Here is a 12,313-nt window from a genome sequence, read left to right on the forward strand (position 1 = left end):
ATTACTTTTAGGTACCGCTTCAGTCCTAATGCGATGTAATAATGATTTACTCATGAACTTCGTGATTATTTTTAAATGGGATTCCTTCCTATTTTTCCTTCCTGTTTTTCTCAAATTCAACGAATAATCCACTCCTGGTTTTTCCTAAAATTCGACGATATTTTTGCCCGTGATTTGCAAAAGGCTTCCAAACGAGATTCGGCGCGAATTTGGCCCCGATATTTGACGTTAATTTCAATCTCGTCCCCTTACATTTAATTATACGGGAACATCGAATTAAGAGCACTTAAGCCAGAAGAGGAGGATTACGGATTAGCGAAAAATCAAGAACCGTACATTAATCCGGCCTAAGTCTGGGCTTCGCGATGTTTTTCCATCCCCCTCTCGGCACCGTTCATCATTCCTGCGTTTTCTTTTTTCCCCTCTGTCCCTTTCTCGACTCTATTCCCCTATCATTTCCTTAATTGCTGATCCGTACTCGATCTTCTCGACTGGAGATCCGTGTTTTTTTTTTTGTACCCTAAAGTAGATGATACGGTGCTTTCCTTAACATTTCGTGGATTTACAATTTCCATTTTTCGCGAGGTATAAGTGTCTAAGGCCTACATCATTGTGCATATTACGCCTGATTAATTTTCATGGTTAAAGAACCGTCATTTGCATTTCTGTATTTGTGTAATAATTAGACCGTTAATTTTATGCGTTTATGGCAGCTGGTAATATTGGTAGGACAATATACGCGGAATATATTTCACGAGTTAATATAATACTGTCAATGTTTCATTTTGCATAACGGTATGGGGTGTATTGGACAGGAACACGCGGCTTTTATATGTCGTAAATGCATAAAATTTGTACTTTGGAGAATAACGTGTATCTTTATTAAAAAATGTTAATAATTCTGGAGTAAAATCGACCCTTATATTTTTCATAGCAAACTTAGTAATTTCATTGTTGAAATTCCTCTCTTTCTCTCTTATAAACAAATTTTTTATTTTGAAACGTTTTTTTGGACAAAGCAGCGTCAATAAATAAACAGGAAAAATTTTTTCAGATTAAAATATTTCTGTAATTAATGTTTATGAAAATGTAAAACTACAATCTCTCCTAACGAAGGCCTGAGCAAAAAAAAAACGAAAGTATATTAATCTGTAAGTCTTATTCAAGACTAATAATAGAAAATTAAATTAGAATATTCTTGTAGCGTTGGAAATTAAATTAGAATATTTCGTACGCTAACGAAACAATGCGAAACACGCGGAAGTGTTTCATATTTTCGAAGGGAACGTTTTATTTTAAAAAATGAGGTTTACACGACGCATGTTTTTCTCTCTCGTTCTGCTCGCATTCTCGACTGAATTCGAATCCCCGACATATTTTTCACGAGTTTTAAGTTCTCAACCGCGCGCCCAGTCTCATCCGCGACCAATTGAGGCTTTTGTCGTGTCGGAGAAATTCGAAACCCATTCCGATCCACTATTCGATCCACTATTTCGAGCACGTAACAGTGCCGGCTAAAAACGGCTACTAACCCCGAAACGTTATTTCGAGAATTAAACCCACTTACGCAGGTTGGCAGTTCCCTAAACTTTTAAAGCGGTCGCTTAAATTCGACGCTTTTACCTCTGGAACTTTTAAATAGATCCGGTTGCGAATACCATACAGTCCCTAAGCATTTCTTTCTTCCCTCTTTTCTCGCAGCGATTCATTAGTCGGGAAACTGAATCGAATTTGAGGCTAGAATTGCTGCGTGCAGTACCGACTGCACGAGAGACCATTCGAGTGCTCGTCAAATCTATTCTGAAATAAAGAGGGACAAAATGGAGGCAAATGTACGTTTCCAAATCGCTGGGGATGTGATTCGTAAAGGATTTTGTTTCTTATTAAATCGTTGACGAGACGATTTAATTAATTTAAAATATTTTTAATTCGACAACAATGTGAACAAACACTTGACCTACGGTGGAAATAAAATAGAAAAAACCAGGGTGAAAATGATTTAATATACAATAAAGACGCGCCGTGAATTAATCGTTGCATTTGAAATATTTGCATGCTGGAATTCGAAACTGGCTCTTCAGTTGCGTGTAATTAATATCACCGTTTGACGCACCCTTCCGCGCGTGAAACAAATTCGTTCGCGTGTTAAGCGCCAGACCACCGACCAATGTGGAAAATTACAATCAAAATTTCAGTTTGTGAGAGGGGGAAGTTGCGAAATTGGAGTTTTCAATGTGGGACAGGAAACATTATTGTTAATTTGCTTAATGTTTTAATATAAATATATGTATATATTATTGAACTGAAATGTATATGAAGTAGTATATATATATACTATATTTGTTAGGATGTAAGTGCCAGAAATGGTATTTATTTCATATCAACAGCTTCGAGATACTTACGATACTTCTTCATTTGACAATATTCTAATTTTAACATTTCACAAAGTGTTCTGAATACGAATCTTCAAAAGATCAAAGCTTTGTTTGGTATCAACCATGAAGAACCGAATTGCTATTATATTTAATAATTAATAAATTAATTAATTTTCGTTGTTTCAGGCGAGAATCCAGCGGCCATGCAGCACGGCGGCAGCGGAGGGCTGAGATCAGTCTTCGTCCTCATCGTCCTCGCGACGCTCACCTCGTCGCTTTCGAGGTGACCGTGATGACTCGATTGTTCCGCGGGCCTGCAGTTCGAATGGTGCTAACTTTCTTCATCCACGCGGCCAGATCTTGAAGCGATGGCGACGATCTGGCCCGTTTCATCGAAGCCAGAAAACTCACCAGGAAACAGGAACGTTTTCCACGACGAAAACGGAAAACGTTGCGAAATCGACGCCTCGTTTTTCCAAACACGAACGAAAATCGCGACAGGAAGCGAGGCTCCCTCGTTGGAACCCTCGTTCCTCGCGCAACGTCATCGACAGACTATCTTTTCCCTTCTTTTTTGTGTTCTTTCCTTTTCACGGTACGATGCTGACTGGAGCGTGAAATTCCTCCAAGAACAACGAAGTTTCTTCTCTATTGAGACCACTCGTGGATCGTGTTTACAAGTGCTCGATGCTCGAGGCCCATTTTATTATGAGCCCGTTGCCATAAGCGACACTTTCGCGCTTCCTGTGCGAAACGTCGAACAGGAGGAGGGCGACGGACGTTCGCCGTTGTTTGTACAGTCGAATTGTTGGTAATTGTTTGCAGCAACGCCCGACTTCATCGGATTCCACGGCATTGGAATTGAATACGGTGCGTTGGTAAATGTTTTGGTGGAGAGGAGTAGTTATCGTCTCTAACTTTCAAGGTGGAATTGTTAGAAACTTCTGTTCGTGTTCTAGCAAACTATGGTTAAGAGAAGGAATGTATTTTTTTCATATTACTACAGTCCTGTTACGAGTTTCACAATGGATAAGTTTGAAGAGCTATCAAGTATCTCCATGTGCAAACATTATTTGCATATCCTGCAAAGTTTCTTGAATTAATTTGACCCTCCCCGATAACCCCAATTATAATATGTTTGGCTATTGAATAAAGTTCTGGAACCACTGAGATGTATTTATAATTCAATATAAATTCAAAGAGAAATTTGAATAATTTAGTGAGAATAACAATCGAATTTCATTAATATTATTAGTTGAAAAAGAGTACCTCTATTTCAAGTTTAACAGGAAAGATACCTCTTTAACTGTGAGAAAGTACACACAGGATTGCTAGTTCCAATAAATATACATATTTCTATTTTTTCTAACAACTCTACCTTGAAAACTAAAGGTGATAAACGAGTAGTCGTTGCTTCAAACGCTCCCGAACACCCTCCAAATGCTTCTCAATCGCTGAAGTCGAGGTGGGCGCTATTGTAAATAATTATCGAGTCGTTCGATTGCGTCAGAGCCCTCGCGGAGCCCTCGAAGAGTGAAGTTTCGGAAGAAGCCGGCTGCAACCGAACTTCCATTGAGCAGATTAACATATCAGTCGATTTCTGAGGACAAAAATCGCGGATTTTCCTGTTCGCTGTTACCCCGGGACGAGGAGCACTTTGCCGGCTCGAGCACTCCCGCGAGAAGAGGAGTGTCCTCGAAAATTAGAAAGCTTTCGTCGCGGTTGTTGACGTAATTGAGGCGCGTTCAGTCGAACGAGACGTTTTCCTTTGTAGCGCCACGGACTCTGACTACCGAATACTCGACGAGTATTGTTTACCCGAACCCAACAGCCTTCGAGCGAGCCGCGAAAGGGAAATTACGAAAGTTATTCGTAATCGAAGCAACTTTCGCATCTTTGGAAGTAGTAACGACCACGAACTGGACGAAGCTGTTTCGTCGAGGAAATGATTAATCCTGACGGGACGCGTATCTGTTCTTGAGGAGAGAGAAATCAGAACTGGGGAAATAAAGTGGAGGATTCAAAGAAACTTGGTTAGCCAAGTGATCTATAAATGTGTTACGGCTCAGACTGAGCACGATGCTGAGGCTATGTTAATAGGTAGACAAGATTTTTCAAAGAGAAATTTCTCGAGGGAAAGTGCTAGACCAATAGACTTCTTGATCGAAAGGTAATCATGATGTTTGGGTTTATGGATGTTCTGTCATTTTTTTGAGAGTAGAAGTCTGGGGACAGTGTTATCTTGTATTGGAGAGAGACTTTTATTTGCTTAGTTAATTTACATCATTTTAGTGCATCATGTGCGAATGGCTACTAATTGGATCCTTATATAAGGTGTTCTGCAATGAATGGTGCAACCAGCAAGGAGGGCCTAAAACGATTGAACAGTGTAATTACTTTTTCTTAACGGATCAATACTTCATATCAATATTATTCAAGGTATAGAGAATTCACACCTCAACTATTTTATTTTTCATTCTAAAAGGAGTAAAAGTTCCAAAGTGACTTAACAACTCGCATCCCCCTTCCCCCATTTACTTACCGTACTCACCCTGCGAGCTAATGGCGGTTCCAGTGTGTATCGACGGAAAACACCAACCAATGCACCGCATAGTGCGTTTACATTTTACATCAGGCTCGGTTCGGAAAGCGAGCAACATCGTGCGATACCATCAGCGCTCATGAATAGCGCCGGAACGACGAACTTTAAAGGCGCTGTCAGGCACGCTGTTGCAAACTTGAAACCGTCGTATAATAGCCGTGCACAGGGTGGCAGAAAATTATCACTCGCGATTTATAAGGTGCTCTCGTTCCTGGACTGCCCCGGAGCGCTCAACCGGGCAGACAATGACCGCTCATAAAGTATCGAATCACTTCCTGGCCCCTGTGTTTATCGCGTGTCGTTATGCAAATTTGTGTTCGCTACGCCGCTATAAATTTGACACTTTGATTACCAGACCGTTTCGGTGGACAATCACTTTTCCATTGGACACCGACCTCGCCCCTCCAACTTTTCCAAATGCGTCTGCATAAATGACGGATACACGCGATCGGTCTGTCCAATTCGCATCCACCTACCTACGTACAATCGCGCGTGTTAATCGGTTTTCGCCCTTCGGTGGATTTGATTTTTTTTTCTCCTCCCTTCTCGTCTCGTTTTATCCTCTCTCCCCTCTCTCTCTATTTTTTTTTTGTTCGTTCGACGGAAAAGGATAACGCGAATCACACCGGTATCCCGATCCCATCGACCTAATCGGGATAGGTTGATGAATTTCCGCGGCGATCGTGAATCTGGAAAGACCTTTCGATATCGAGCCTGGCACGGATTTTCCCCGACAGCGATCGCTTTTGATTAATCGGCCCTCGCCGATGGTTTATTTACCGTGCTTGATTTCTATTTGCGATGCATTTTTATGAGGCGTTTAACGCTATTTCCACCGCTGTTTCGCATAGATCTGTTTCGAACGAAAGGTGTCTTTCGCAGCTTCGCATTTGGGGAATAATTTTCTGTTGAAGGGTGGTGGAAGATCAATTTTGTTTATACAAGTACAGATTGCGTTCTTACGTTCATTTTACTTGTTGATATTTAGTTCGGAATGGGTCCCATTAAAAAAGTCGACTATCTTAAATTTATGAAGATCAATGAATAATAAGGATGAAAAGCTCTTGCTGTTACTTAACTTCACCTCTTCATCTACCCTGTTATGGGTTGAAAATAAAATTACTGCACAACTGAACCAAACCCCACGAGTATAAAGGATTTCCAGCCTGTTGTTTGTCTATCATTTAACGTCACAAAAAATTCATCCGACGATCGCCAGAAAAAATTGAAATTTCGTTCCCATCCCATTTAATTTGACGTAACAGCCATCTATTTAATCATTTCGAGCGCGGAGAGAATAAATCGAGCGGTGCAAACAAACGCGAGAAATAGTTTTTAATTTTTCCCGTATCGCGCTCGTGTTTGCGAGAATTTCTTCTCGCGGAAAATGAATACCATCGAAATAATGAAATCGAAATAACGAAGAGGCGCCACTACTGAAAAATTACGGTCCGTGTTTTGAATTACATATCGCGGTTCTTTGTTTGCCGAACTCTTATAGAAGCTTCAATCAACCAGCTGTGCACAAATAGCGCTGAAAAATGGACAATGGCGGCCGCTGTTGCACACAATGCTTCAAACATAATAAAAAAAAAAATTTCGTTCAAATGTACGGGATAGAGGCAAAGGCTACACTGAAAATTGATTGGGAAAACAAATGGAAAAATCAGCGACGACACATATTTTAAAAAGGAAGCGGAATCGGACTCTAGCATTGAAAACCTATAGTAGTTGTTATATACGACTCTTTTAACAAATTGATCGTCACGTCACCCAGAAATGGGTAACAGGACTTTTGCATTAAAGAAGTAAGTAAATTAATTTCGAAGATGAGACAGGAATAGAAATAAATCTAGAAAGATTTGTGGATTTACCGACGTTGCACCATTATAAATAAAACTCACTCTTGTATTATATTTTTCTAATTTTCTATATCTCATACAAAAATATCAAATTTTCAATACCTGCTTCTAATACCAACAAATTATTTTCCCTTTGGATGCACTATGTATTCACACTGATCGAGACGAATAAATTTCATATGTACTACAATATAAGTAGATTCCATCCAGCAAGAATGATCCATCCGACCTATAGTTGTTCCCCGAGGATCGTTCGATGCAAATGTGCGACGATGAGGCGAACGGAACGAAATTTTGCACGTAATGCCCGTAAGAATCGATTGCGGGATGAAAATCAGCGTTAGATTCGATTCGGGAACGGTTAAACGGGTCATGACAATGACGTAGGGGTTGTTCGGCGTAAATCAGCGGGTCGTGGCCGCGGGGGTAACCGGCCGCCGGTTGTATAATACGATAATTTAGCTTGAGCATTATTGTATGGCCTGGTGCAAAATATTTCAGCGAGGCACGCGCGTGCACGCGAACCGCTGCACAAAAACCACATCCGTGTAACCGATGCCCGTGATAAATTTAATTATCACCTGGACCGTGTCCGGGACACTTTTCAGCCCCGGAACCCCGTATCCCCGAGCCGTCCAGGAAATCAAATTCTCCTCGGTCCTTTTGTTCCCTTTGTCTCGTTCGTTCCCTATTCTCTGTTTTGCCACCGTCACCTTTTGTTCGTTTTTCACAGATCTTGCGCCCCACCCCCGACTTCTTTCGCATTTATCGATTTCGTAGTTTTATTACTTTCACTTGGGGAGGGGGTAAGTGGCAAGTCTCGTAACTCCGACAGCAGATATCGGTGAGGATCGCCTAATGGGCCTTGGTCGACTGAACGACAGGCCTTCAATTACCTTGTTATTACTCAATCTCAGGTGGTATATACTGCTTTTTACTTAAAGTAGTGCCAAGTTACTGATTTCCAACACTGTATTATTCGATGATAACAAGGGGTATCTAATGAAGTCTTTCTATCTGGAATCAATTTATAAATACTTTGAAATCTCGACTACGTCGTCAATAGAAATTTAAGTAGTTTGAAGTATTTCTACTTGAAACTTAATTTAAGTTAGGAATGGCTTGGTCATCCAATCGAATTTCTCCTTTGCCATTTTCCCTCGCATATTTCCGCTTCTTTTATCTTTCCGTATCGCATCTTTTACTTTCATGTCTTGTTTACCACTCCAGGCGGCCCATCTTCTCTTCAGCCCTCCTTGTTCTCCCCTCGGCGTCCTCGTCTTCCGCCGGAATTGCCATCCATTTCCATTTCGCGAAGAGCGAACCGCTGTCGACGGCTGGAATTCGCAAAAAACCGCATTTGCGAATTAATGGTAAATACTCGATGGTATCCACGATGAGAATCGCATACGAGAACCCTTCTTGAGAAACTGGTCTCGAGGTGGGACCGAGTCTGACCTCCCACGACTACTTCACGCTTAAAACGATTACAAAGTTTTCCATAAGAGGCTTCGAGATTTGATTACTATAAAATATCTCCAATCTTTTAATTTCGAATGAAATCACACACGATCTCAATGAAATGAACAAGCGTAAAGTCTGGAGCCTTTACTTCTGGGTTTCAAAAATTCAATTTTTGTTAAGTAGTTGACACGTACTTGTTAGTTATGAGAACGATGAATTGTTGATTCTTTTAATTAAAGTTACAAAACAGACATTAGAGTTTGGAACACCAAAAGGGGGGTTGTTTATCGTTCTCGGGGATGCGTTGTTGACGTAAAACGGCTCGTTAATTACAAGCGAGATGCCTATGCGCGGTTCATTAATGCACAGCGCTGCCATAATCAGGTCACGGCTGGCTTAAAGTCGCTTCAAGTCCTCGCTTCTTGATGGACATAAAGCTCTCATTGTGCTCTACGCGAATTTTGCACTTCGCTGAATTAGGCAACGTCAGAGGGAGAGATTTTGAATTGAAAACGGAATCTATCTTGGAAATTATACGGGTTAACGAAAAATACGTAGCTGAATGAGGATGCATAAATCAGAGACGCGGAATAGAATTTTCTTGCGGGAGACTTCGCTGCTTACATAATGGGTAGTAACGATGGACGAAATTTGGGGAGACTTTGAAACATTGAACACATATTTGGATAACTTGGTTCCTTCTACTTCTAATTCTACTACTTTGTAATTCAAGTTCTAATTTTTATTCAGTCTTTAATAACGATACTACATTGTGTCGTTCATAATCTCCGAAAAATTAAGGTTTGTGATCGAATAAAGACAAAGACAATCTTGAAGAACATTTAAAAAAATTCCTAGGGAATAATAGGAGCTTAAATAGATTTTTATAATAATACTAGTATTTCATAAGTGATTTCAAAAAACCAAAGGGTCTATATCCGTAATATCTATCAACTCCTTTACGGTTGCACCATGTATTTACCTACGGTTATATTTTATTTTTTTCCAATAAAGTGTAGAAATTCTGCGATGTAGAATTTCCTGTCTTCATTGTGGTTGAAATTTCATTACAAACTGGGCCGTTCAAAATCACCGCGTGCTAATGCCCGAAAAGGCAAAATTGAACGTGCGTTTACATTGCACTGTTTGATCGAACATTTGCAGCGTGGATTCTTCGTGTTTGTTTCGTCGAGTGTATGCGTCAGCGTGGGCGAGGCTTTTGAATTTTTTTTGCGTCCATCCGGATCGCGAGAATTGACAAAATTCCAAATTCTATAGGCACGCGGTTAGAATTTCAGTGAACAAAATCAGCGAGAATTAAGAAAAAGCCAATAATTATTGTTGTATGTAAGTAAATTTGATTACAATTTTTTGGTTTAAAAAAAACTTATTTCAATTGTTGTTTTCGTGTACTTTTAGTTGATCTACTTTAAATGTGTGCTAATAAACCAATGCATGGACAAGAAGACAATAGAACATCTTAATTGAGTAAAAAAATACATTGACGCAGCAATTAACGAAATATATTTTTTTAATTTTCGAATTACTCATGTAAGTCATGTTTTAAACAAAAATAACTAATAACGTTGTTTCGTGAAAATATTCGCTGAATGTTTGACCAAAAACTTGACACCACCAGAGGGATGTAATTATTACAATACAGCTCAACGATTTCTATGATAAGATAATTATCATATAGTATACGATAAACCCAGTTCGTTCACTAGGCATTCTACCGATAAGCGAAACGAACTTTCTGTTGAATTTCAAGCACATTTATACGCGCGAATCGAAGAGAGACGAACCCTTAAATCGTTTGCAATGTATTTTTCTGAGAATTCTGAATTCTCGAGTTCTTTAATCGTTACATTTCTTAATTTATTATTCTGATATGATTAAAGATTTCTAAACTTCTTTCTACTTGTCTCGATAAACGATAAATGTGCGTGGAACTCGACAGAGAAATCGAATCTTCTCCGTGAAATTCCTCGACGACACACGATTAAATAGTTGGTGTGGACGAAGGGGAAGGAATACCTCCTCCTCGAGTCGACGTCGCGTCACTTGTATCCTCGAACGATTCTCCATTTCCATTCGATTGAACCAGCACCATGGACGACAAGATTTTCACGGCCGCGTTCCGTAATATTCGACGCTCGGCGTCGCGACGTTTTTGCGAGTAAGAATCTTTTTCTGCGTGTGTGCGTGTGCGCTATTCGTTTGTATGTGTGCGTCCTCGCGTGTATCCTCGAGTACGAATACACGAGTAATTCGTAACGCGTTTGATAAAAAAAAAAAAAAATGGTAAAATAAAATAAAATAAAATAAAGTAAAGTAAAGTAAAGTAAACTAAAAGGAAAAAAAGTATTCTGAAGTTAGACAAAGTAAGTCACACGCGACGCGTCAGTTCGATCGAAGATCGATTAAATTGGGGGTGAGTTGCCATTTTACCGAGAAGAAACAAATAGACTTCCTTGAGTTTAAACATTTTTGAGTCAGGAGGATGTAAATAATTGTTGCAAACCACTTTGCATTTAGTTTCCTAACAATAGTGTTCAAATGTTTAATAATTTCGAAAATTTGATTGCCTTCGGGTTTCGAGCTTGCAGTGTCGATGGTACCAATTTCGATCTTCGATCGAATTGACCCCGACCGGAGTACATTGTATGTAAAATCGAAGAGCATTCGTGTAAAGTCTTCGGCTCGATATATTTGCTCATCGCTAACCACGTCTCATCATCCATAGTAATGTATCCATGATAACGATAAAGTAAATAAAAAAAAAAAAAGACACGTCTATAAGCATCTGTAAGTTATTGGTACTATTAATGTCATTAACGCGGTTAAGGTGCGAACCTGTTGTAGGGGGGGGGGGGATACCACTCGAAGGGAGACAGAGAAGAGACGGGAAAAAAAAACATAGAAAATCCATTTAATGTCGGTATTCGCTGTTCACTATTTGTAAGATTCAAGAAGGTAAATACAATAAATTCATAGTACTTAATCGGTTGTGTACTTTATTTCAGCGTACCCTGCCTGCACTATAGATAACTATTAGGACTGAACTGTATTGTTTAAACTTGTAGATGGTAAAGTATTAATTTTTTAAACTAGAATGTAAACTATTAATTCCACAGTTTCGTATTTTCAGTATTTATTGAAATGGTTGCAAACGAGGATTAAAATTATTATTTAATACTCGACTTATTATTTTTTATTTAAAATTGATCCTGTAATACTTACTTCTTTATTAGCTTATCGATTAATAGTAATACTGAATTCTTTAGTATTTTTTGATACGGTATCTTCTAATACTTTTTTTATCTGTATCTTCCGTATCAACTCAGCATCGTACCTCCAAGCAACGTTATCCATATTTTCGTTTCAATGCTCGGCATAAAAATTCATCGTTCGCCATTGCTTTAATACACCCACCGCATTGAATGTTAACGTTCTGACAAAAACATCTTTCGCTACAGTCGCCAAAAAATAGATATCGTTCCTCGATAGTCGTATCATCGCGAGCCGAGGTAGTTTCTATATGAAATTTCGTCCAAAAAACGAAGGAAGACGACGTGAATCCGAAATTGAGGGGATTTTTACAGTCTCGCGGTTATTCTCATACTAGACAGTTCTCGATAAGCAACTGTATTCCTCGGTATACCTCGAGCTATATGCCAACGTATCGCGTCGAATGAAGAGCATCTTGAAACTCTCTTTCCTGCGGTCTCCTATTTATTTCTGATACCTTTCGAGCATTCAGGCTCTAAAAAATAAACCAAGAGGTATCTTCTTTAAAGAAGTACCTTCTCCTAAATTTTATTCGCCTTTCAAATCGTATCTCTTCAAATATCAACCACTATCCTCTCTAATCCGACTGATCCCTTACAAATCTTCTATCTAGTATAAATCGAGCTTCGATACGAAGATGCAACGATAACTCTATATCTATGATTTCAATTCTATTACAATCATCAGCTGGTATCAAATTACCATCGAACGACTTCCTT

General features: G+C 39.4%; 1 protein-coding gene across 1 annotated transcript in view; it reads left to right on the forward strand.

Annotated features, from left to right (window-relative positions):
- Positions 1-11,349, forward strand: part of LOC128875188 (peroxidasin-like) — a 237,049-nt gene extending 225,700 nt beyond the window's left edge. The window contains exon 9 of the mRNA XM_054120579.1: positions 2,562-11,349. Coding sequence (XP_053976554.1) covers positions 2,562-2,662 — 101 coding nt within the window. The 3' untranslated portion in view covers positions 2,663-11,349. The remainder of the gene's footprint in view (positions 1-2,561) is intronic.
- Positions 11,350-12,313: the final 964 nt, after the last annotated feature.

This window comes from Hylaeus volcanicus, chromosome 1 (genome assembly GCF_026283585.1).
Source record: "Hylaeus volcanicus isolate JK05 chromosome 1, UHH_iyHylVolc1.0_haploid, whole genome shotgun sequence".
NCBI classification, from domain to species: domain Eukaryota; kingdom Metazoa; phylum Arthropoda; class Insecta; order Hymenoptera; family Colletidae; genus Hylaeus; species Hylaeus volcanicus.